The following is a 27,628-nucleotide window of genomic DNA, read 5'->3' as shown; positions in this document are numbered from 1 at the left end:
ATCTTTCTTGAGATGCGGCGACCAGAATTGAACACAATACTCAAGGTGCGGTCGCACCATGGAGCAATATAATGGCATTATAACATCCTCACACCTGTTTTCCATACCTTTCCTAATAATACCCAACATTCTATTCGCTTTCCAAGCCGCAGCAGCACACTGAGCAGAAGGTTTCAGTGTATTATTGACGACGACACCCAGATCATGGTCCAGCATTCCCCCTATTGCCACCACTTGCCTTCCATCCTGCCTCCTGTCACTTCTGCAGTGTGGTTCCAATCCCCACGGCCCTGCGGTCCAATACCTCTGGGTTCATGGTGAGCCACAGAGCCCATGGCTGCACTCCTGATCTGCTTCTCCTCACTGTAACAATTATCTTCACAGTGGCAACAACTAAGGAAATCATTGCCACCATAGCTCTGCCCTCACCACATGCTTCTGGGCCACCAGTACCTGCAATGTGAGTATTTTTGTTCTATTTCTTCACAAAATTAAGACAGAGACAAGAAAGGGGGTATATTCAAACTATAGACACAAAGGGTCAATATTGAAATAAACTTACCTGGATAACAGCAGATGCTGTCTGGTTAAGTGTTGCTGACTGAAATATACAGAAGCACTTTGTGGATAGCACTTCTGAATACCCTTATAGACTGCCTTGGCACTATGTTTATAGAGTTGGGATGGAGTGTGGGCATAGCTAGAGCAGTCCCAGAATTTAGTAGGATAATGGCAATTTTCAGTCTGCTATCCAGATAATTTAGGACAGAGGACAGCCTTCTATCTGGATAGCAGACTGAATATTGCCTGCTACAATTTGGATAAGTTCTGGCACTGGCTGCCTTTATGGATATTCGGTGCTGACCACTATCTGGACAGTGGCACTGAATATCCAGATATTTTTTGACCACAGGAATCAGCGTAAAAACCCCCCACTGACCAGATGCTGAGTAATGGACCTGATTGGCTGGGGACAGAGGCAGTCAGTGATTCACTTGTTGTTGAGATGGAGCCAGAGGTAGATATGGAGGGTGGGGGGGGGGGGGGGGGGAGGAGGGAAGAACAAGGGGTGGCCAGCCCTGATCTATATAGAATTTCTCTGTTCAATCCCCTCCCCAGCTATTGTGATTCACAAATTCTCCTGCTTTCATGCAGGCAGTGTTGGTTGACTGCTCAAACTGATGGTGCACCAAAAGATTTAAGCACAAAAGTGTAATAATGAGCTTCCTACCTACCTACCAAGTCCACCTGGACCTTAGATTTGAATTCAGGGGATCCTGGCCCGGTGGATTTTGTCCCCCCTGTCCCCCTCTTGGCAGCCCTGGGACCAATTACAAGAGTGCAGGTAGGAAGTGGCTAGGGGTCTTGGCAGATGTAATGGCTTTGGTGTCTTTCTTGCCTTCTTACTAAGTTAAAGCACTGAACATTAATGGCTGCATTTACAACTAGGGCAGCAAACTGCCAGCATTTCAAGGGCCCATGTCTGCTCAAACGCAGCTTACAGGCATTATGTGCTCTTTTGGTGATTTTTGTGGCAAGAAGAGCCAAGTGGCACAGGCACTATTTCACTTCCACAGTAGCATAGTAATATACTCATTTGTTTGCACATGATGTGCTGACATGCATTTCAACAGAGCAGGATTAACCCTTTTGGTAATTATCAGCGTGCGTATATTGCCGATTACTGCTGGGTAAGTGCCACATCACACATTTCTACCATATGTTTTGGATGCGCGTTAAAAATGGAATTACTGGCCGGGGCACTCGGTAGCTGGGCAGTAGTTCCAATTTGACGCACGTTGGACGTGCATAGATGCCTTAGTAAAAGGTTCCTTAAGTGAGGTCCAATAAAAATGCTACCAACAATAACGAGTGGAGGAGTGGCCTAGTGGTTAGAGCACTGGTCGTGCAATCCAGAGGTGGCAGGTTCAAATCCCACTGCTGCTCCTTATGATCTTGGGCAAGTCACTTAACCCTCCATTTCCTCAGGTTACAGGTATAAACTTAGATTCTGAGCTCTCCTGCAACAGAGAAATATCCAGTATACCTGAACCTAACTCTGAAAAAGGTGTGAGCAAAATCTAAAACAAAAAACGTGGCTAGAACAGCAATTTGCTTGCTTTGTTTGGGTAAGAGGATGAAGGTGCGCAGAGGAGAGGGAAAGGGAGACCAACCTCATGGGCTTCAACAGCCTTCAGCTCTCTCCTACCCTTAGTTCCAGCTCACTCGCTGCCTTCTTCAATTTTCCAAGCAGCTTCCTACCACACGCTGCCGGCGGCCTAGATTGAAGAAGGCAGCGCTGCAGAAAGGCGAAAGGTAGGAGAGAGCTGACCAAGGTGGCTAGATAGAGAATAGGAGACAGCAATGATGGCTGAAGCAGGGGGTGGGAGATGCTAATGCCGCTGCAGAACCCCTGGGAGCATAAAGCCCTGTGAGATCGCCCCTGCCTAAGATCGGCCTTGGGAATAAAGATTGTGGGTTTTTTTTAAATCCATTTGGGCATACTGCTTGCATGGCAGCAGTTCCCTTGGGTAGTGCAACTTGCTGAAGGCATTGGTGATTTGTTTTCTAACAGTTGTGGGGTTTTTATTTAAACTATGTGTGTGAGTGAATACTAGTCTTTCCCTAAGTATTCCCATGGGCTAAATTCATGCAAATGTGCTGCAAGTTGGTTACATAATCCAAAACTATTAAATAAATAAAAATTAAATGCTAGGCACTGTTTCCCTTTGACATACAGCATGAAACCAGAAGGTTGTGCTTCTGCTGTATACAGTATACTGAACAAATTATTCATGGATCCTGCTTAGGGGGCATTTTCCAGCTGTAAAATAACTTTTCAGAACAGATAAAACAATATTGTAGAATCTACTAAGTGGCTGTAATAACCATATCATTGACTGAACATAACCCAGAGAGCCCGAGTCTCACCAGGGATATTCTCCTATGTTTAACATTTTGCTGTCTCTCTCCCCTCCCCTGCACAAGCATTAGGCTACCCGATGATCACGGTTAAGTGGTTTCTATAGAAATAAACTCTTTCAAAGCTCCTCCCCTCTTTCTTGCTGTCTCTGTGGTAATGACACAACAGGGGGTGGTGGCCCATGCCCATCCACGGCAGCATGCAAGATCAAAACAAAAAAAGGAGTGTTTGCTGATTACAAGTCCTCTGGCTGGAGGAGAAGTGGAAATTGGACAGAGTTTACAGGTAAGTTCGAGAAAACATAAAGGCTAGATCTTGAAATTTTGGAAAAAGTACTGGCAAGTAGGTATTTTTGGGAAAGAAATATAAAAGAGGCAGCAAACGTACAACAATACATTGGTCTCTGTGCCGTTTAGCTGCTTTGTCACTTTGAAAATGAGTTTCCTCAGGAACCTAGAAAGAGCCCCGTTTGGAACATTAAGCACTGTACAGTTCATAAGTTTGTGCAGTCAGATCTGTATAGGGCAACGGTTCCCAAACCTGTCCCTGGGCTCCCCAACCAGTCACCTTTTCAGGATTTCTACCGTGGACATGATGTTCATGGTGGATATCCTAAAAACTTGACTGTTGGGAGTATCCAGGACAGGTTTGGGATCTTTTAGTCTAGGGCATGCTGCTGTTTGAAAAAAAGAGGGTGTAATAGGGATACTTGTGGCTGTCTAAATACTAAGCTCTTCTAACACTATGGAGAACATTCCCAATAATTTAATTTAATTTGTGGTTTTATATTCTGCTTCTGTTGAGGGCAAAAAAATGTAATTTATATATATTTTTTAATGGTGTAGGAATCCTGTTTCGAATTATTTGGGTGTGTCTTCCATTGCAAACTGTGTTTTTCAGAAACTGTTGAATGTAATTAGTGTCTATGACTTTCTGTAGTTTTTCCAGGTAGAAATTTCCTGCACTTGCATCACAGGTACATTATAGAGTAGCTTGATACTAGAGAATGGCACAGGGACCCGCAGTAACCACAGGGATGGGGACAGAGCCAGAGCACACGGGGACAGGACGGGAAGGGGACAGGATGGGATGGAGACAAATCCCGCAGGGACGGTGTAGGGACGGGATCAGATCCCACGGGGATGGGGACAGAGCCTGTGAAGATGGGGGACAAACTTTGTCCCTGTGTCACTTTCTACTTTGAAGCCTGTTAATGAACTGGACTGTTATTTATTAATGAACTGGACTGTTATTTATGTTTGATTGATGCAGATGACAATGTTTTTATTTTTTGGAAAAACAAGCAAACATGGCCACAGCTTTCAAAATTTGCATGGGGGATCCTGTACATCCTGCTACCAGTACATCTTCTAAAAAGACATCTTCTATTGCAGGAGGGACTGTGGAAGACAGGAGAGCTAGACTGAATCCTGAGATTGTTGATGACTTATTCATTCTTAGGGCATATTTCTCCCCTCTAGGGCATACAAAACGGGTTGTATTTTGTACCCCCTGGACATTTTAACAGGGTGGATTAGGATTCCTTGGGGTAGTAGAAGTTATCTATTGTTGGGGTTGGAAGGGTAGAGGGTGGTGATGATGGAAGGGTTTATTCTAGCTACTCATTATTACTATTGTTTTCTATTTGTAATTTATACACAACAATTGCACACCATATTGCTCCTTTTTATAAAAAGATGTAAATAAAGAATCATAAGTGTTCGAGGCTTCTGCAGATGAGAACAGAGTCCACGGGGATGGGGCGGGGACAGGGACAGGACCTGTGGGGATGGGACAGGGATGGAGACAGGGCCTGCGGGGACAGGGTGGGGATGGAGACAGAACCCATGGGGACGGGGACAAATTTTAGCCCCACGTCGTTCTGTACTTGATACACCAATTGGAGGTGTATTTTCAAATCACTTAAACTTACAAAGTTCCATAGGTTATATAACTTTGTAAGTCTAAGTGTTTTGAAAATGAGCCCCTTGGTCTCTTTCTAGCAAATTCATTATTTGTAAATGCCTACAGAAATATCCCATTAACAGAAGTGAAAAACAGGAATGAACTCTTCTTACTTAATCTGGCAATAGTAATTTTATTTTGGATAGTTTCATGCTTCTGAATGACATTCCTTTGTGAAAACTTCCAGTAGGGTAGCCACATTTAGTTTGATATAAAGTACCAAAAAAGACTTGAGGCTTGTGGCACCTTGAAAGCTCATTCATCCCTCAATAAATCTGTTAATATATAACTGTTGCTACCTTTGTTCATTCATTTATAAAACTTTTTTTTTTGTTGTTACAGTGTCTTGGGAAAGAGGAGATGGATTCCAAGATTTGTACACATGAGAAAAAGAAGGATGAACATTTAATAGGTCAGTATTCTAGGGGTGTAGGGGCAAAAAAATAAACATTAAAAATTAATTTGACTACTTTCTTGTGTTTGCACCTTTTTTGTTTTGTTTTTATAAATTGTTCATTTTGTTTTGTTTGTATAAATTTTTTTCAAGGCAATTTTGTTAATTTCTGCTGCGCCAAACAGGCAAAAAACAACTTTTGACAAAGCATGCCAATTCCTCTGATCACAATTCGTACTCCCAATGACATCCTATATCCCTGATCTCCTCTATCTCCAACATTAGTCAATGTATCATCTCTCACCAAAGCAGTAGCATAGCCAGAGATCAATTTTTAGATGGGCCTGGAGGTGGACTGGGTGGGCACGGGCCTCGCATTTCCTCTCCACCCGTTACCCTGCTCCCCCCCCCCCCCCCCCCACTGAACTGTTTCAAACCCAGGGCATTTGGCAGGGTTCTTCCAGATGCCGATAGCCCCCTGCACATGGTCAGTTCTGGTCATTTTTACTGCCCTGAAGTGCCGTTCTCCCTCCAGCACTGGCAATTCCCATAGCCAGCCTTCTGCCAGCGTGCGTCGTCGGGGCCTCTCCTCAGGCACGCGTCCCACCTTTGCGGAAAACAGGAAGTTGCAGAGTAGGCAGGACGTGTCTGAGAAGAGGCCCCGACAACGCACGCTGGCAGAAGGCTGGCTATGGGAATCGCCGGTGCTGGAGGGAGAACGATGCTTCAGGGCAGTAAAAGTGAGCTGACCACGCGGACGGGGAGAGCGGGCAGAAGAGGCAGGAAAAGATTGGAGCCTCGCTTGGGAGAGCAACGTCACTGGTTGGGTTGGGGCTAGTTAGGGTGGGCGGGCCTGGAGCAAAAGTGGCTGGGCCTGGGCCTGTCCAGGCCCGCCTGTGGCTACGCCCCTGCACTAAAGAGGAAACTGATCTTCCCCTGGTTCTTGCTGGGGTTATTGACAGTATAATATTGGGCAGGAGGACTCCCTCTTCGCTCCCAGCCTCATTGTACTAAAGCAAAGGTAGCTGTAGCCACTGGACAGGAATACCAGGAATAGGGGTCTTGGAAGCAGGAAACACTAAAGCAAAGATAAATGTAACCTGGAGTGGAATATCAGGAGTTGGTGTCATAGAAGCAGAGGACTTAGAAATACAGCTTAAAGCCACATATTTAGGAATCTGTGGAACATGTGAAGACACCTGCAAATGGTAGCAGAGATGCCAAATTATCCAGTTGCAGGATGGAGATTTTTGTAACCAATTTATCTTAATCCATTACGGAACCTGCAGCGCTGATTTTAATGGGCCGGATCAGGCATTACAAATCCCACACTGCTTTGGGATGTAAGTTCAAAACCAGGATTGGCCAAAATGTCTCCAGGCTAGAACTGGGTAACTTGGAATCTCTGTGGTTGTAATGGTGAATTTCACACAAATACAGGATTTTAAGTCCAGGAATTTAACAAGAAAAATTTTTAAACAAGGGTTCTGAAATTTCCCCAGAACTTATAGTGCTAATAGCATGTCACTAGCACTACGGTGTATAAGTCTATAACCTTGGTCTTCACTCCCAGGTCTGAAAACATGACTTACTGGTGGTCCTTGAGATTATTCCTAATGAATATGCATGACAGAGATCTGCATGCCCATTGTATGCAAATTTCTCTCATGCAAACTCATTAGGGATATTCTGAAAACCTAACCTGTTGGTGGCCCTTGAAGAGTGGAAGTGAAGGCTACTGCTCTAGTGCATTTCCAGAAGGGATACTGTAGGACAGACCTGGACTACATGTATTCTTTGGCTGTATTGGACCTTCAGCACTGATTTCAGTGAGTAGAATCAAGAACTACAGATCCCACAGTACTTTGGGCTGTAAGTTTAAAACCAGAAGTGGCCAAAAAGTCTCCCTCCAAGAACTGAGTTACTTGGCAGCTGCTTTGGGCACTCAAATTTAGTTTAGTTGCACCCTTCTATCAGCTTTTTTTTAATTTAGGTGACTGACCCAACCAATTGCATGGCTGAGCATGAAAACAAGCAGAAGCAGCTGGGAAGAACCCTAGAAGTGGGACTAAAATACCCTGGAAACAGGAACTAGTAAGATTACTGGAAATACAAGACACAGCTAGGAATAGGCAAGCTACAGCCAGACTCTCAAGAGACAGAATACCTCCTTCTGGAAGACAGGTGCTTTATAACCCAAATGTCATTGGTTCAAGGCTGGCTTACACCTGACAGCTATTAACAATGCAGTAGTAGAAAAAAATAAACAGAAATATAAACAATATGACATGGGTGGTTGACATTTTCCATATTGTTTCAGACGAATGCACATCCCTGTTCTTTTAACACTTGTTTGTAAAGATTCTTAAAACTGGCATGAATTTTCTTTCCCATTAGAAAAAGAAAAGTCCATAAACCATTATTAAGATGAACTTGGGAAAATCCACTGCTTCTTTCTAGGATTAGCAGCATAAAATCTGTTTTATTGTCTGGGGTTGTGCCAGGTACTTGTGACCTGGATTGGCCACTGTTGGAAATAGGGTACTGGGCTTGATGGACCTTAAGTCTGTCCAGTATGTCAACACTTATGTTCTTTTGTTCTGAGGATAATGCCACTGAAAATCTGGGTATTGAACTTTAATTTCCATTAAAGTTAATGGGGCAAGCAATATTGCTTTCTAAGGGAACCTTTTACTAAAGCACAAGCTGGAACTACCATTGGCTCAACGTGGCTGCTGGCAGTAGTATTTGTGGCGCTGCCAGAAATTTTGTAAGATTAACACTGCTTGGGTTACCTGGTGGTAGGTGCTGCCCGGTTACCTCTGGGTTAACAAGGGAGCTCTTGCCATCACCTCAATGGGTGGTGGTAAATGCTCTCCCTGAAATGGCCATGCAGCAAGTGCAAATTTACCGCGTGGCCATTTCTCTTTTTTTGGCCTTTTGAGCCGCTGCAGTAAAAGGGGCCCTAGCACGCGGCAAAAATGGCTACCACTGCTAGCGCAGGTACCCTTTTACCACAGCTGAATAAAATAGTCCCTAATTTACTTCACATTTTCTAAGCCTCTGCCACAAAGGCATTAGCGCTTCAAGACATCAAGTGGCATAAAGACCCCACAGCACCAAAAGAGGGGCAAAAGGCATGAAGATGGTACTACTTATTTCTAAATCACTACAAGGCACTAGGGGCCAGATTCAGGAAATTCCGCTCAAATGTAGGCACTGGGAAAAATCTGTGCTCAGTGCTATTACACTGGAATATTCTTGTTCATATAAAGTTAGTTACTGTGCTGTCTAACCCATCAGGATTAAGAAGAGCCCCTGGGGTATTGCACTCTGCTTGCGTTTGTATACCCTCTAGGTTTTGATTCATAGGCACACAGGTCTTCCTACATCTAAACAAATTAACAGTGTGAACCTAGCACATGACTCTTGTGTTAGTTTAACTGAGCTGCACTTTACTAAGAACTTTGGACCAGTATTTTACCAAGTGCAGGCAGCAAGGTCCCCTGCCTACTCTGATGTTACTTCCTGTTCCAGGGCAGGGGATCGGCGGAGCCAACAGCTACACAACTGCTCCGTACACCCCCTTGTTAGAAGGAAGGGTGGTGGGGGTGATGTGGTTCGGGAGGGGTGGGAGTGATGCACCTTGGTGTAATGTGCCTCGGGGGTGGGTGATGCTCCTTGGGGGGGAGGGGGCACAACACGATCTGCCCCAGGTGACAAGCAAGCTAGGTGCACCACTGCTTTGAACCCTTTATTGTGAGAGTGACTTATTTTGAGAAGACAAAGGATTCATTGTTTCAGATGTAAGCACCATCCTTTTTGTACCCAGAGTATATTTTACATTTTTTATACTTTTTGTTTGTAAGAATTATTCTGGACCAGTCTAGAAGCTATGAAAGTCATATATGGACTTCCCACAAAGTCCTGAATTGTCCAGACTCAAATGCTTTGTCACTCTGGAATTCCTACTAAATTTAATTTAATTTAACATAGACATTTACTTTGAAATTCTATAAATGGTGTATAAAATTGCATGCACATATTTAGGCACGCAACCAATTTGTGTGCAACGAGCCCAATTTACACTGATAACTGGGTGCTAGTAATTATCAGCACTAACTGGCATTAATTGAAATGTACGCACACATTTTTAGTCGTGGGGATCTGCGCATAAAGTTTACGCACTGTTCCATAAAGGGGGGGCACTATCATGGGCGGATCAGGGGCATTCTTAGAATTTAGGCCCGCTGTTATAGAATAAGAGTTATCTGTGCCCAATTTAGCCATGAGGATTTATACCAGGGTTTACTTGGTTTAAATCCTCGCCGATCCCTACACTAAACATATTCTATAAACAGCACCTACAGTGGGGGAAATAAGTATTTGATCCCTTGCTGATTTTGTAAGTTTGCCCACTGACAAAGACATGAGCAGCCCATAATTGAAGGGTAGGTTATTGGTAACAGTGAGAGATAGCACATCACAAATTAAATCCGGAAAATCACATTGTGGAAAGTATATGAATTTATTTGCATTCTGCAGAGGGAAATAAGTATTTGATCCTCCACCAACCAGTAAGAGATCTGGCCCCTACAGACCAGGTAGATGCTCCAAATCAACTCGTTACCTGCATGACAGACAGCTGTCGGCAATGGTCACCTGTATGAAAGACACCTGTCCACAGACTCAGTGAATCAGTCAGACTCTAACCTCTACAAAATGGCCAAGAGCAAGGAGCTGTCTAAGGATGTCAGGGACAAGATCATACACATGCACAAGGCTGGAATGGGCTACAAAACCATCAGTAAGACGCTGGGCGAGAAGGAGACAACTGTTGGTGCCATAGTAAGAAAATGGAAGAAGTACAAAATGACTGTCAATCGACAAAGATCTGGGGCTCCACGCAAAATCTCACCTCGTGGGGTATCCTTGATCATGAGGAAGGTTAGAAATCAGCCTACAACTACAAGGGGGGAACTTGTCAATGATCTCAAGGCAGCTGGGACCACTGTCACCACGAAAACCATTGGTAACACATTACGACATAACGGATTGCAATCCTGCAGTGCCCGCAAGGTCCCCCTGCTCCGGAAGGCACATGTGACGGCCCGTCTGAAGTTTGCCAGTGAACACCTGGATGATGCCGAGAGTGATTGGGAGAAGGTGCTGTGGTCAGATGAGACAAAAATTGAGCTCTTTGGCATGAACTCAACTCGCCGTGTTTGGAGGAAGAGAAATGCTGCCTATGACCCAAAGAACACCGTCCCCACTGTCAAGCATGGAGGTGGAAATGTTATGTTTTGGGGGGTGTTTCTCTGCTAAGGGCACAGGACTACTTCACCGCATCAATGGGAGAATGGATGGGGCCATGTACCGTACAATTCTGAGTGACAACCTCCTTCCCTCCGCCAGGGCCTTAAAAATGGGTCGTGGCTGGGTCTTCCAGCACGACAATGACCCAAAACATACAGCCAAGGCAACAAAGGAGTGGCTCAGGAAGAAGCACATTAGGGTCATGGAGTGGCCTAGCCAGTCACCAGACCTTAATCCCATTGAAAACTTATGGAGGGAGCTGAAGCTGCGAGTTGCCAAGCGACAGCCCAGAACTCTTAATGATTTAGAGATGATCTGCAAAGAGGAGTGGACCAAAATTCCTCCTGACATGTGTGCAAACCTCATCATCAACTACAGAAGACGTCTGACCGCTGTGCTTGCCAACAAGGGTTTTGCCACCAAGTATTAGGTCTTGTTTGCCAGAGGGATTAAATACTTATTTCCCTCTGCAGAATGCAAATAAATTCATATACTTTCCACAATGTGATTTTCCGGATTTAATTTGTGATGTGCTATCTCTCACTGTTACCAATAACCTACCCTTCAATTATGGGCTGCTCATGTCTTTGTCAGTGGGCAAACTTACAAAATCAGCAAGGGATCAAATACTTATTTCCCCCACTGTAACTTTCAGCGCCATTTATAGAATAGTGCTTAGTGTGTTTTTTTTTCTGCACCAATTTTTCAGCACTGTTTATAGAATTTGCTCCTTACAGTCTGCTTAACTCAAAAGGTAGAGCTCAAAAGAGCAATCTACTGGTTATACACTGAATAAAGTACATCAAATGAGCACCCCCCCCCCCCCAAATTCTATAGGCGTGCTTGCCAAACTTATGCTTGGGGGAAATTCTATATATGCCGCCAAGAAAATCCGCGCGGAAAACATTTCCGCCTAAGCGTATTCTATCAGGGGCACCTATATTTAGGCACAGTATATAGAATATGCTTAATGGATATCCTAGTGCCTAAAACTATGGGTCTCCATTTACACGAACGAAAACGTGATGTAAATCCCAGTTTGTAGATTTAGGCACATTGGGCCGTATTCTATAACAACACGTGTAAGTTTTAGAACACCCACAAAATGCCCATTTCCCCGCCGATAGCCATGTCCCTTTATATCTGCGCATATTAGAGTCTAGGTGCAGTGCATTGTAGAATACGCTTAGCAAGTTATGTGCGTAAATTCTAATTGCCAATTAGTTCTCATTATTGCATGTTAAGTGCTGTTAACAACGCTGATTGGCTAATTAAGCCAATTAAGTTATGCGGCTCGGAAAGCGAATAGAATGTTGGGTATTATTAGGAAAGGTATGGAAAACAGGTGTGAGGATGTTATAATGCCGTTATATCGCTCCATGGTGCGACCGCACCTTGAGTATTGTGTTCAATTCTGGTCGCCGCATCTCAAGAAAGATATAGTGGAACTGGAAAAGGTGCAGCGAAGGGCGACTAAAATGATAGCGGGGATGGGACGACTTCCCTATGAAGAAAGACTAAGGAGGCTAGGGCTTTTCAGCTTGGAGAAGAGACGGCTGAGGGGAGACATGATAGAGGTATATAAAATAATGAGTGGAGTGGAACAGGTGGATGTGAAGCGTCTGTTCACGCTTTCCAAAAATACTAGAACTAGGGGGCATGCGATGAAACTACAGTGTAGTAAATTTAAAACAAATTGGAGAAAATTTTTCTTCACCCAACGCATAATTAAACTCTGGAATTCGTTGCCGGAGAACGTGGTGAAGGCGGTTAGCTTGGCAGAGTTTAAAAAGAGGTTAGACGGTTTCCTAAAGGACAAGTCCATAAACCACTACTAAATGAACTTGGGAAAAATCCACAGTTCCAGGAATAACATATATAGAATGTTTGTATGTTTGGGAAGCTTGCCAGGTGCCCTTGGCCTGGATTGGCTGCTGTCGTGGATAGGATGCTGGGCTCGATGGACCCTTGGTCTTTTCCCAGTGTGGCATTACTTATGTACTTATGTACTTATGTACTTATGTGTTGTTACAGAATGGATTTCAGCGCGGAACGCTAGGCGTGCAATATAGAATCTGGGGGTTAGCATGCAAATTTGCTCACAAGTTACACAATAAGGTCATTTACATGTGTAACTTAACATCAGTTATTGGCTCATTATTATATTAACTAGCGATAATTGTCAATAAGCACTGTTAATTGGTATTAATTGGCATCAGCAGTTACATGAGTAGCTGACCTTAGTCAGTATTCTATAACATGTGTGCGCAAATCCATAGCGTGCAATTGCAGTGGGATGTGGGCTGGGGAGGGGCATGGGCAGGGCAGGGGTTTGCCCAGGACTTGTGCGCATATGTTATAGCATACACACAGTTAAGGGCAGATTCTGTATAAGGCGCGGTGAGTAGTGTGTATTAAATTGTGCACTTAGTCAGTTAAGGGTTCCTTTTACCAAGCTGCGGTAAAAAGGGCCCTGAGGTAGTGGTGAGGGCTGTTTTTGCTACGTGTCAGGGCCCTTTTTACCGCAGCAGGTAAAAAGCCCCTAAAAAAGCCATGGGCATGTGGCAAGATTATTCTTACCGCATGGCTATGTGGGGGGGGGGGGAGCACTTACCGCCACCCATTGCCATGGCGATAAGGGCTCCCGCAGTAGCCAGAAATGGCATGTGGAACTAGCGGCTGCGTTGGGCCGGCAGTAGTTCCAGGTCGCCGAGTGGCAACTCTTTAGTAAAAGGACCTCTAAGCATGCTACTCAATTGAGTAACGAGCTAATCAGTGACAATTGGCCAATAACAAACAATTATCACTAATTGGCAATAATTAGAATTTATGTGTGCTAGGTGCATTCTAAAAAGAAGTGCACATAAATTCCAATGCATGTAGCTGAAAAGGGGCATGGCCTTGGGAGGAGTGTGGGCATGTCGAGGCATTACTCAGATTTATGAGCATTGTTATAGAATTCAGGGGAATGCGCTTACATTTAGGCGTGGGTATTTATACCAGCTTTTCAATGGCATAAATTGGTATGCCCCCGGTACTATGCGCTGTTCTGTACAACGCACCTAACTTTAGGCACATATAGAATAGCACTAGGCACGTTACTCGGACGTGTCTAGATTTTAGATGACATTTATAGAATCTGGCCTTTGTGCCAATACAGACCATGCTAGTATTTTATAACTGCAGTTCCACATCGAACTGCCATTATAGTAATGATGCTTAGCACCCAAATCTTTGGCATCTAATTTATGGTAACCTGTCTTGAATTTACCCTATTTTATTTTAACAGTTGTCTTTTTAAAATAAACAGGTTTTCAATGCATTCTGAAAGTCTCTATAAGACGATATTGACAGCAGCGCAGAAGGCAGAGAATTCCAGGCTTCTGGACTGTTCCTAAGAGAGTCATATTTCAACCTAACACCCACAGGCAGTTTAAGTCAAATTTCATATCCCAAACATGTTGAGATGGTACATATAAAAGCTGCAAAATGGTTTAAATATCCTGGGGCTATACTATACCAAATATTAAATACAAAACTCAATAGTTGAACTATGATCCTTGCTTTCACTGAGATTAGTACAAGCCATCAAAAATTGCACGTGCAAATTTGGACATGCACCCAATTTGAGTGCACAATTTAATTGAATAATGAACTAATTAGCACCAATAATTGGCTTTTAACAAGCAATTATTGGCACTAATTAGATTTAATTAGTATTTATGTGTAAATTTAGATACTATCTGAAAAAGGGGGTGCAGAAACGGGAGGGACCAGGGCGTTCCTAAAATTAACACATGTTGTTATTGTACATTTGCACAACATTTCAGTTAGTGTAAATGGCCATACCTAAAGTTAGGCGTGATTCCCCTAACTTTAACGCTTTTTTTGCACCATATATATAGAATATAACCCTACGAAGGGAATTCTACCTGTGCCCAAATTTGGACACAAAACAAAAATAGCGCTCAGCGCTATTCTATAAACAGTGATTCGAGCTGGGCTTTTTTTCGGAATAGCATGTACCTCCGGGATCTGTGCTGAACTTTTAAGTGTGAGCATTTACACGAACTGAAAGCTGATGTAAATCCTGACACATAAATTAGGTACAGATCCCCCAACTTCTATAATACTGTGTGCATTTCTAGGGAATGCCCTGACCTGCCCATGCCCCTCCCATGGCCATGCCCCCTTTGCAGTTGTGTGCTAAAGGATTTACGCATACATCTCTATAGAATAGCGCTTAGCAAGATGCGTGTATAAATCCAAATTTTTGCCAATTGACGTCAATAATTGGTTGTTAGGGCACAATTAGTAGCGCTAATTAGTTCATTAACCAGTTCAATTGAGTGCACAAATTGGGCATGTGCCCAAATTTGCGTGCACAGTTTTGAGTTCCATATATAGAATCTGGCCCTATGGTGCTTATTTTCGAAGTTTATTGGCATCCATGTAATTGAAACGTCCAAATCCTGATTTTGTAAAGACAAAAAAAGGACATCCAACACTGCAGTACCTCCGAAATAGCAAGGGGGTGTGTTGGGGCACTATAGAAATTGATAAGTAGATAGATAGTGACTAGGGAGGGCCCAAAATCAGCAAGTCCAACAGCAATTACCGAACGGGAGACATATCCAAGTCTAAAAAGGATGTCCTTAGTTTCAATCACGTCTAGGGTACAAAAAGGTGCTCTGATTGAGCAGCTGGCCACTGGAGGGATTAAGGCATGACACCTCTTTAATCCCCCCAGTGGTGGCTGTCCCCCTTCCTCTCCCTGAAAGTGAAACTGGAAAGGAATACCAGGATCTGTGATGGCTTCAGGTATTGTGAGCTTTCTTAGCAAAGCTACAAGCAAACCAAGAGACCCAAGTTCAAATCCCACTTTTAATTCTTTTTTTTTTGTATGCTCTCTAGGAACAGAAAAAATACCTACTGTACCTAAATTTTCTCTTATTGCATTGTCATTTTTAATTCTCCTATGTAAGCCACATTGTACCTGCGTGTGTGGGAAAATGTGGGGTAGAAATGTACTATAAATAAATAAATAATAAATAAATAAATAAATATATAAACCAGAATTGATTTTAAAATATTATATCTGTTTTTCAAAGTTCTCTTTTTGAATTCACCTATCTTTCTGATGTGCTAATCAAGCAGGATAAGCAATGCTTTTTCTTGCATTCTTCTCGGTGCTGTCTGTTACAACTTCCTTCACTTCAAATTGTAAAGTTTTCCACTACAAGGTAAAGAGCTTTTAGCTATACAGTACCTTTACTATGGAATATGTTACCATCTAATTGTAGTGGAAGACTAGCTACCTTGGCTTTCGCAAGGTTTTGAAAATTTAGATTTTTAAAACTTGTTCCTGTAAGGTTATGGAACCTGTTGTTAATCTTAATGTTGTATTTAATGTTATTGTCGTTGTATGATGATGTTGTTGTTTTATGTATTTGAAGCATTTTATTGTATTAAGCGGTATATTAAATTAATTCAATCAAATCCAAACCTACAAGCATGAAGGCTATTGCAGTGGTGTACATTCATGTACAATAGATATTTTTTTGTTCCTGGAGGGCTCACAATTATAAAATGAAGAGTTAAAGTGGAATTTGAACCTTGTTCCCTTGGTTCATAGTCCACTGCACTAACCACTAACCTTCTAAGAATGCTGCCAGACAGACGTCGTTGTCTCTGCCTATTTGCCATTCATATGTTGGACGTTTCAGTTTGTGAAATGGTTGTTCAAGATGGACGTCCTCAGCACATGGATGTCCATCTCATGTATTTTTGAACAGGAAATTCTGACATATTTCCTGTTGGAAAATACATGTGAGATGGACATCTGTTTTGGTCATTATGAGATGGAAGTCTCTGTTCTGACTTGGATATCCTTTCGAAAATGCCCCTTTTTTCTCAGTTGCTCTTGATTTGCACACAGATATTGAAAATTGTGTCTTGCTATACTGCAATTTTTAACTATTTGTATTTTCTTCCTGTTTGATATGCAGGTGCTGTTAAAGAAGGAATTGGGTGTTGTGGCTGGGTCTTGCTTATCCTTTCTGGTCTACTCATGGTTATAACTTTTCCTATTTCAGTATGGATCTCCATAAAGGTAATCAGATGATCATCATACAATAGAGAAGAGGCATATTAGCCATGTAGGGTTGTGCACAAATTAAACATTTCCGCCCAATTTTTGGATCTTTTCAGTGCATTTTACACATTTGTTTTAATTAAGTATTTGAACGTATGTTAGAACTTTGCGATGCATGCTGATCAGCGTAATGTGTATTAATTAGTAGGTTAATGTGCATTAAATCAATTTAGCATACAGTAGATTTTTTAAATGTGCAGACTAATGTAAAGATCTCAAGAGACAAAAGAAACAAAGATAAACAATACTTAAAATTCTTAAAAACAAATTCAATCTTTTATATAAAACCTATAGTAAACTTCTGTTTGTTTTACTCCTGGACACAGTCATGAGCTGAAACATGGCCATATTGGATTTTATTGTACAGTTTAAAATGGGGTTTATATAAACCATTATATATAGATATAAAACAAAACATAGAAAAGAAAATCAGATGATACCTTTTTTATTGGGTTAACTTAGTACATTTTTTGATTAGCTTTTGAAGGTAAGCTTTCTTCTTCGGATCAGAAATGAGCAAATGTTGACAAATGTCAGGTTATATAAGTGAAACATAAAAACATTCCAATGATGGTGTCACAGGAAGAGGGTAGGGTGGGTTAAGTGAGAAACAGGGAGAGCTGAGTGGCTGAGAGACAGGGAGAGATGGATGGCTGAAAAGAGGGTGATTCCAGTGGCGTTCCTAGGGGGGCTGACACCCGGGGCGGATCGCCGATGTGCCCCACCCCCCGGGTGCAGCGCCCCACCCGGAACAGCGCGACGCCCCCCCCCAGCGAAAGAACCCCTGATCCCCAGGCGAAAGAAGCCCCCGGGTGCACGCCGCTGGGGTGGGGTGCCGCGCGCCTGCCGGCTCTTTGTTTTCATGCTCCCTCTGCCCCGGAACAGGAAGTAACCTGTTCTGGGGCAAAAGGAGCATGAAAACGAAGAGCCGACAGGCGCGCGGCACCCCCCCAGTGGCGTGCATCTGGGGCGGACCGCCCCCCCCCCTTGGTACGCCACTGGGTGATTCAGTCTGTTTCCTATAGTATGTGTTGTCTGAGAGATATCTGTGTCCTTCTTCAATGTGTTTTTGTATGTCTATACTCAGTACAAAGCCTTTTTGTCTGCAGGTTTAATGACAATGTTTTGGTTTTTGTAGGCTTTTTATGACAGCTTGTTCTGGTGGACAGAGGTTGTACAGAATTTTCTTTTCTTTGTTGGAAAGTTGTGATTTCAGTCTGAAACTTTCTGCGTAGATCGGTTAGGGCTTGAATTGTGTTCAAACTCTGCTCTATGACCTTAATACTTCATGGTTATGCTCTGTCAGCAAATCCTTCACTACTGTGTATTTAAGAAAGTTATTAGAACGTACTTCTATGACTTCTTTTCAATAATATTGATTGTATTTAAATTATTGGTCCTAAACAAATGTACTTCCAAAGTTCTGTTCTGCTTCTTTTGATTGTGCACTGCAGAGAACTCTTTGGGGACACTGTAATGTAGTGTAATTGTTTTCTACGTGTGGTTTGAAATATGTGTTCTTTTGTTTAAAATTGTATTCCAGTCTGTTGGGAATATCTCTTTTGTAGAAATGTACTTTCAAGGGGAGTTTTCTAAAAAATTCTTCTAGGTTTATAGTTGAATTTCATGTAGTTTGCTGGAAGGACAAAATGAAAGTCCAATTAGACAGTAGAGAGATCTCATGCTATGAGAATTGATAGTTAGTAGTTTTGTACGCTAATCGCGATTAATGTGTAAATCATATATCACAATTAAAAAATGTAATTGTGATTAATGATTACACGCCCGCCTAGTCTGGCATCTCTTGCTTCCTTCCCCTCCCCATTTACCTTGTTAGCTGTCGCAGTAAATCTTCACCCTGTAGTGACTGGCAGTGTATTGAAATGCTGCCTCGGCTTGCACTGGGGTGGGCCTTTTCTTCTGACCCATACCACTTCCTTCTGATGCAACTTCCTATTTTCAGAAAGGGGCACTGGCCGGGTCAGAAGGAAAGGCCCTGTGCAGGCTGAGCCAGCATTTCAATACACTGCCATCCACTGCAGGGTGAAGATTTACTTCAAAACACTGATGAGGTAAACCGGGAAGGGAGGGGAGGGAAGGGGAGAACTGCCATCATCTGGGAGAGCAAGGGAAAACATGGGAGAGTGGAGGGAATTGATGGAGAACACAGGTGGGGAGGCATATTAGAGAGAGAGAGAGAGAGAAAAGGTGAAAGCAGAGGGGGGCACATAGAGGGAGAGGGAGAATGGGTGAAGGCACAGGGGGGCACATGGATGGAGAAGGAGAATGGGTGAACACACAGGGGGCACACGGAGGGAGAAGGAAAATGGGTGAAGGCACATGGAGGGAGAAGGAAAATGGGTGAACGCACAGGGGGGCACATGGAGGGAGGAGAATGGGTGAAGGCACAGGGGGCACACGTAGGGAGAGAGAATGGGTGAATGAATGGGGGGGCACATGGAGAGAGAGAGAGAGAGAGAGAACGGGTGAAGGTACAAGGGAGAGGGCTCATATTAGCCCTCACCTCAAGTCACTTCACTGGCTCCCTATCCGTTTCCGCATACAGTTCAAACTCCTCTTATTTACTTATAAGTGCATTCACTCTGCAGCTCCTCAGTACCTCTCCACTCTCATCTCTTCCTACGTTCCTCCCTGGGAACTCCGTTCACTGGGTAAATCTCTCTTATCTGCACCCTTCTCCTCCACTTCTAACTCCAGACTCCGTTCCTTTTATCTTGCTGCACCATATGCCTGGAATAGACTTCCTGAGCCGGTACGTCACACTCCATCTCTGGCCATTTTCAAATCTAAGCTAAAAGCCCACCTTTTTGATGCTGCTTTTAACTCCTAACCCTTATTCACTTGTTCAGAACCCTTATTTTATTATCCTCACTTTAATATTCCCTTATCTCTTATTTGTCCTGTTTGTCTGTCCTAATTAGATTGTAAGCTCTGTCGAGCAGGGACTGTCTCTTCATGTTCCAGTGTACAGCGCTGTGTATGTCTAGTAGCGCTATAGAAATGATAAGTAGTAGTAGTGAGAGAGAGAATGGGTGAAGGCCCTCACAAAGTTACAGTACCTGTTCAATGGTTGGTGGGGTAGCTGAAGCCCCACCAGCTGACAAAATCCACTTCCTGAGCCATCCCCTTCCTCCTCGTACTGCCTCAGGAGCGAGGAAGTCAGTGGAGTGCCTCCAGTCGCCAATGCTGGCATTCACTGAGCATGCTCAGTTCATTCACAAACAGAGCATGTGCACTAACTGCCAAATGCATTCTGCACCCACTCTCTCTGCCCATGCCATATCCCTGGCACATAAAGCACATTAACAAATTACAAAAACAGTATACATAAAATCAAAGCAGTAAAATAAATAGTACAACCTATTGGTATAACACAGTCTGGCGCATTTAGTTAACAGGCATAATAGAAATACTGTATGTTATGCTTCCAAAAACATCCCTAAAATTGAGAAAAAGCCTCTTGAAACAGAAGCGCTTGAACTTCCTTTAGAAGGCCGGCTAAATAGATTTCATCCTGAAATTCCTCAGTGGAGGCCTGGTTAAAAGAGGATTGTATGATACTTGAAAAAAACAATTATTTAAACTGAAATGAGTTACATTATTAGTTTGTGCTCTGCTTTTCTTTGTTTTAAATGTGATTTTTTTTTGTTCTCTTTTTAATATAATTGCTTAGATTATTAAAGAGTATGAACGTGCTGTAATGTTTCGTCTGGGCCGTATATCATCTGGAAAGCCAAAGGGGCCAGGTGAGCACTTGCATTTTCTCAAGCTGTTGTAGTTGCTAAGTCTCCTTTTTGCTTTCTCCCTCCTAAAATATTCTATTGTGTGGCTGACATCTTGCTTGTGTTTCCCAATTTGCTGTCTTAAAGCAACAATACTGTGGTATCTAGCATGAGCAGAATGTTAACTTCCTTCTTTCATGACTCAAACATTCTGTACTGTCCTACTAATCTCTCATTCTTGTTCTAATGTTTTTAAAAATATATTTTTATACTTATTTTACAATTAAAAGTCAAACACTTTCTTTTCATCTTTACATGGGGTGGGGGAGGGGGTTAACTTTATAGCCCTTTACAGGTAAAAGGTTAGATTCAGTAAATGGCGCTCAAAAATTGATACCCTAATGTTATTCTATAATGGACACCCAAAGATGAGCATCCATTATAGAATAACAGTGAGTGCCAATTTTGGCGCCCAAATTTGAGGACTGGGACTTGGTGCCCAGTTTGGATGCACATCCATAGTAATCTATAACACTGCGCTCAAATTTTAGGAATGTCCATGACCTGTCCATGCATCTCCCATGGTCACACACCCTTTTGGGTTACACGTAATGGGATTTGGGTGCACATTGTTATAGAATACCGCATAGCAAGATGTGCACACAAATCCAAATTGGCGCCAATTAGCACCCAATTATTGACACTAAATAGGCTGATTAGCCAATTTAGTTGGGTGCACATTTTGGAGCGACACCCAAATATCAGCGTCACACAGACAACCCAGCAGAGCAGCGGGGCATTATAGGGGGCACTGCAGTGGACTTCCCAGGTACCCATCTCACCTGTACCCCCCTTGGTATGCTGAGCCCTCCAAAACCCACCAAAAACCTACTGTACCCAACTGTACACCACTATATTAGCCCTTATGGCTGCAGGTGTCATGGGTTTTGGAGTTCTCACACTTTGTACCACAAGTGTAACAGTTAGAATAGGATATGGGCCTTGGTCCCCTTCTCTACAGTCCACTGCACTGACCATTAGGCTGCGCCAGGGACCTGTTTACTTCAGATGTTTTGACCATTAGGACTGGTCATAACATCTGAAGCAGTCATAGGGCCTGGTATGTACTTTGGGGAGTGGGAGGGGTCAGTGACCACTGGGGGAGTAAAGGGGGTTATGTCTTAATCCCTCCAGTGGTCATTTGGTCATTTAGAGCACTTTTTGGTCACTATGGGGCCCTTTTACTAAGCCGCCTAGGCACCTACTCGAGCTCAACATGCGTCAGTTTGAAGCTACCACCCAGCTACCACGTGGCCCGGGCGGTAATTTCATTTTTTATGCACGTTCACTACACGTGCCTGAAAACAATTTTTATTTTTTGGCATGCGGTGCTACGGGGTAGTAAAAGGCATTCTACATGTGTAGACCATTATTGCCCGGTTAATACGTACGTGAGACCTACTGCTAAGTCGATGGGTGGCAGTTTAGGGTGGTGGACTTTGGTCCTGAGGAACTGAGTTCGATTCCCACTTCAGGCACAGGCAGCTCCTTGTGACTCTGGGCAAGTCACTTAACCCTCCATTGCCCTATGTAAGCCGCATTGAGCCTGCCATGAGTGGGAAAGCGCTGGGTACAAATGTAACAAAAAAAAAATGGGTGCGCGCCAATTTTCATTTTGCCGCGTGTCCATTTTCGGCCAAAATAAAAAAAGGCATTTTTATAGGTGTGCTGAAAAATGGATCTGTTCGCATCCAAAACACATGCTTACACTAGCGCAGGCCTTTTTTCAGCACACCTTAGTAAAAGGACCCTCATGATTGACATCTAAATTTTGGCCCTAGACATTTTCATTTTGTTCCATTATTGCAGAAAAGTGTCTATCTTTTGGTGCCGCCTATGTCACGCCCAAAATATACCCCCAACATGTTCTCTTGAAATTTGGATGAACTGTGGAGCAAAATGTCTAAAATTGGGGTCTTGAAAATTAAAACTTGGATGTTTTTGAGAGAAAAACATCCTTCTGCCACCTTATGATGTTTTTTGGTCTTTTTTTGTTTTGAAAATGAGTCCCATATCAAATTAAGAGATGTTTCGTCATCATTTGAAATCATGGCTTTTTACAAAGTATTTGACTGGGTAATGAGGTGATTATTAAGGGTGAAAACTGGGGTTTAGTATTAGTGTTTAGGACAGATATATTTTAAAAATTTTTTATTGGATATCCATTATGTGGAGAATTTTTTGAAACATTTTTATTTTGTAAATCTTGAACTGATGGTTGGGCAGAATATAAGTGTACTAAACTAAACTAAAAAGGTAATTCACATACATGGGAAAATTGTTTCTTCATTAGCTTAGATCTGAAAACCTTTCTTTATAGAGACACCTATGAGACCTAATCACTCCCACACTGACTCTTAATCACTCAGGAGGTGGAATACAGGCCAGAAAACTCTGAAGTCTGCTTAACTAGTGCTAAGCTTTCCTTTTACAAATGTATTTCTTTTCTTTTTTCCTTTTAACAATTTTATTGTTGTAAAACTGTTCTGAAAGCCTATTAAAGGGCGGTATAAATCTCTGAGCTCCCTCAATATCCTGGGATGGATCCCGTCCAGTCCCATGGCTTTGTCCACCTTTAAATTTTCAAGTTGTTCATAAACACTTTCTTCTGTAAACGGTGCTATATCCACTCCGTTCTCATGTGTACCTTTGCCAGTCAATCGCAGTCAATCATGGTCCTTCTCCAGGATTTTCTTCCGTGAACACAGAACAGAAGTATTTGTTTAGCACGTCTGCTTTTTCCTCATCATTATCCACATAGCGGTTCACAGTATCTTTCAGTCTCACAATTCCATTTTTAGTCATCCTCCTTTCACTAATATACTTGAAAAAATTCTTGTCGCCCCTCCTTACACTTCTAGCCATTTGTTCTTCCGCTTGCACTTTTGCCAGATGTATATCTCTCTTGGCTTCTTTCAGTTTCATCTGGTATTCCTCTCTGTGTTCCTCTTCTTGAATTTTCCTGTATTTTAAAACGCCAACTCTTTAGCATTTATTTTCTCAGCCACTTGCTTGGAGAACCATATCTGTATCTATAAAGTTATACTTCAAGTGCATTTGAAATAATATAAACTTAAAGAAGTGATGAAGATATAATTTGTGGGGAAATTCAAAAGTTTAGAATTCGAAATAGTAAAGTACTGTTTGTAAATTGGCGTTTGAACCCTTGGAGAACCAGTGACGAGGTGGGTGCTGTAAACCCTTGCATTTAAATACTCTCTATATGCAAGGAGCACCGCTGAGGTTTTCAGGGTTCTAGTAAATTCCTCATGGGAAAACGCTGGGCTGAGGAGCCATTAGCACATGGCCAGTATCCAAAATTAGTACATGAGCTCTTACCACCACCACCATCACCTATTTTGTAGGTGGTAAGGGCTCACGCACTAATCAGTGTGTGGAAATGTGCCAGCGCTAACTGATTCACACTGTAATAGCCACTCTCTGCCCCCCCCCCCAAAAAATAAATGCCCCATCTGAGAAAAATAAAGAAAAATGTTTTAGTGCATGGTTTGTGTGTGCACATTGGGCTTTTATTTGTGTTTGTTTATTTATTTATTTTCAATATATACTACCTAGACATAAGTGGTTTACAATTTTTCAGGTACTGGTACTATCCCTAATGGGCTCATAATCTAGTATTATATTGTACCTGAGGCAATGGAGGGCTAAGTGACTTTCACAGGGTCACACGGAGCTGAAAAGGGAATGGAACCCAGTACCCCAGGTCCACAACCCACTTCACCAACCATTAGGTCTCTCCTCTACGCCTCAGTGTGTCCCACAGTAAGCCCTTTTAAGCTGTGGTATGCACGTACTAACGCTTAACCACAGCTTAGTAAAATGAGCCCATGGCAGAAAATGAAGGTGGTGCATCAGTTGAGGGCCTATCTCCAGCCTAAAGATTTTCAAACAGTAGTCCAAGCAACTATATTAAGGGGCTCATTTTCAAAGCACTTAGACTTACAAAGTTACAAAGAGGGGTATTTTTGATATGATGTCTAAGTCCAACTTTGAATGTTTTGCTAAAAACGTCCAAAATTCAAGTGAGGAATATAGCCATTTTCAAAACAGAAAAATGTCTCTCGCTTTTAATTTCAAAAATGTCTATTTGCTGGATTTTTTTGTGATATCTGTCTTTAAATGTTTGGTCTATTTAAAAAACAAAGAAAAGAAACAGTCCAAGTGAAAAATGCACAAAATCAAGCCATTGGGATGTAGGAGGAGCCAGCATTCTTAGTAGACTGACCCCATAGACATCCTAGGAGATCAATGGGATACCCTAGGGGGCACTGCTGTGGATTTCAAATAAATGCTCCCAAGTACACATCTCACATTTGCTCCCTTATCTTGTCTGCTGAGCCCCCTAAAACCCACTCAAGACCCACTACCCCCAAGTGCACACCACTACAATAGCCCTTATGGGTGAAGGGGGCACCCTGTATGTGAGTACAGTGGATTTCTGATGAGTTTTGGAGGGCTCATAGTAAGTGTAACAGGCAGGGGGAGGTATGGGCCTGAGTCCACCTGTCTGCAGTGCACTGGACCCACCACTAGACTGGTTCCTGCATGCATTAATAATTTTTCTTTTACTTTTGCAGGTTTGATCTTCATACTTCCATGTACCGATACCATTATCAAGGTTGACCTGAGAGTTATCTCTTTTGCCATTCCTCCACAAGAGGTAACAATGTGATACTGAAAACACTGAACATAGAATAAACATATAGTAAACATACACAAAGAAAGATGTTATTTAAGGAAGAAAATATTCCTTTCTAGAGCATACAACATCCTAAGAATTGTAGTAACCAAAGCCAAGTGTGTACAGCTTATTGGCTACTGAGCTCCAAGGGATTGCAGGCCAATATTTTCATTTGGTTTCGTGTCCTGTGTTCTTTACAGTATTTTTTTGTTTTATTTTTGTTTTTCAGATTTTTAATAGTGAGTTGTGCATTGTATTGCTCAAATAGTGTGCCTTATCACTCCAGTAGTATGCCATATTCCTCAGTAATGTGCACTATTCTTTAGCAGTGCATTTATTGATAAATAGTGCACATTATTAAGCACTAGGGTGCATTATTTGAGTGATGGTGCACACTATTTATAACACAGGAAAGTCTCCAAATTTCATTTTTTCCTTGCCACTTCAAGTTACAAAAAGACATGAAACCACATGAGAAATGTTCACATATCTTGTCAAAGAATGTATATTCCTACTGAGCTCACAAAAGCAAATGTGAAATAACATTTAAAGCTTTTGCCTTAGACTCTTTGCTTCCATGTTCAAGAGGGAGCTGCAGTCTTTGGCCTTCATTCAAGAAGTATTAGTGCAATTGTTGGGACAAGAAAATGGGAAAAGACAGAAATTTGGGGAAAGGTAGTTTCACATGAAGGCTCATGGCTGCATTATCCAATAGTTCCAATTGAGCTGGAAACCCAAAGGAGCAGAAGTAATTAAAGTTATGTAAAACATATAGGCCCAATATTCAAATGATTTATACTCCTTTACTTTGAGTTAAGCTTCTAACTTAGCTCTTAGACCTGCGTTCCTAAATTTATAGCCAAACTTTCACCAAACTCCTAAATTTAGAAGCTTGAAAAGTGGGTGGCAACAATGGCAGATTTAGGGTGGGGGAAAATGTAAGAGCTTAGGTCAGATTTTTCAACACTAGGCTCATAAATTAGGTTTATAAATCTAGGCAAGTGAATGGCCAACAACTTTTAAGTTTCTAAAAATTTAGGTACCCTTTTACCAAACTGTGGTAGGTTTTTGCACTTACAGTGCATTAATAGCCAAAATTAACATATGGTAATTGCAAAGTCTGTGTGGTATATACACGACTACATCACCACTTATTTAAGCCAGTCTTAATGACATAAAAAATTGACTTATCTTCAAGCTCAACACGGCCGCTGTTTCACCTCGCGTCTTCTTCAGGGGTGATAATGTGTTTTAATTCTATTTTCATTTACGTGCCAGTGGCTACTTTGTGTAACTGAAATCTATGCTCTTAACACTTCATATAAGAAATTGCACTTAGATTTTAGGAGTGGACATTATGCTTGCTGTAAGAGGCTAAGTTTATAACAAGATGTCTAAGTGTGAAGCCTCAAAAAGTGAATATGTGTAGCCTGTTTTATTAAGACACCCATAGGTATCTTCTTACCATAAAATACTAGGGCAAAAAGGCAAGAATTGCATGTAGATTGAAAGTGTGAACATTTACACTTGCTCAGGAGTGCATAAAGTTCACAAGACTGTGCATATTTTATAAAATACCCTTGTAAATTGTTACTTTACCCATGCTGCACTCAAAATGCAGCCTTGAAAATGCCTACACAAGGGTTGTGTAGAAGTATGTCAGCATGTACACTTTTACAAGGAGGAAATTTTATAAACAGTTTCTCATATAGACATATGGACGCCCTTAGTTTTAACGCAGGTTGCTTAAGAGTGACAAAGCACCACCGAGCGATGGTGTCACAGAAAGGGGGGTGGAGTGGGGGGGAATGTTAAGGATATGGGAAAGAAATTAAAATATTAATATTGATGCCTGATCTATAAATAGAGGAGATTAGGAATTGGACAGATTTTGGCAGGATGGTTGCAGAGTGGGAGAGGTAGGCAGGCTTTCTGTAATTTTTGAGTGGACAGAGGCTGGGAGCGAGCTGGGAGGTTGGTAGCTGGTCAAAATTTCTTACCCTTCCCTTCCTCTACGGTGTGTGTGCAGTATTGGTGTTGCTCTAGTTAAAAAAAAAAACAACAACAAAAAACAACAACAAAGACCCTGTTTATTTAGTTTATTAAAATTTAGTATATCGCCTTTACATAAAACAAAGTGATTTACAATAAAAGAAAAAAGAGAATAAAAGAGAATGATAGAAAAGGGAGAAACTAAGGGGTAAAGAAACCATTGCGGAGATCCAACTGCACTGGAAATATCAGAAAATTCCACAGTGCAGAAGATAGAAAATAAAAAGCAGACGTGCAGGTTGATTCCCACCTGGTTTTAGATGGTGAAGGTAAGACCAATCTATTATCTGTTAATGAACGAAGAGTATGAGCAGGTGTA

General features: G+C 42.2%; 1 protein-coding gene across 2 annotated transcripts in view; it reads left to right on the top strand.

Annotated features, from left to right (window-relative positions):
* The first annotated feature begins 2,250 nt into the window (after positions 1 to 2,250).
* Positions 2,251 to 27,628, top strand: part of STOML3 (stomatin like 3) — a 39,181-nt gene continuing 13,803 nt past the window's right edge. Inside the window, exons 1-6 of one of the 2 annotated variants that reach the window (XM_030200409.1) lie at positions 2,274 to 2,316; positions 3,092 to 3,208; positions 5,231 to 5,300; positions 16,607 to 16,710; positions 20,447 to 20,519; positions 25,154 to 25,236. In XM_030200409.1, the coding sequence (XP_030056269.1) occupies positions 5,249 to 5,300; positions 16,607 to 16,710; positions 20,447 to 20,519; positions 25,154 to 25,236 (312 nt within the window). In that variant the 5' untranslated portion in view covers positions 2,274 to 2,316; positions 3,092 to 3,208; positions 5,231 to 5,248. Of the gene's footprint in view, positions 2,317 to 3,091; positions 3,209 to 5,230; positions 5,301 to 16,606; positions 16,711 to 20,446; positions 20,520 to 25,153; positions 25,237 to 27,628 lie in introns of both variants that reach the window. The other variant, XM_030200410.1, reaches the window with a different exon arrangement.

This window comes from Microcaecilia unicolor, chromosome 4 (assembly GCF_901765095.1).
Source record: "Microcaecilia unicolor chromosome 4, aMicUni1.1, whole genome shotgun sequence".
NCBI lineage: Eukaryota > Metazoa > Chordata > Amphibia > Gymnophiona > Siphonopidae > Microcaecilia > Microcaecilia unicolor.
Note: the sequence above shows the minus strand (reverse complement) of the source record. Positions and strands in the feature narration are given on the sequence as shown.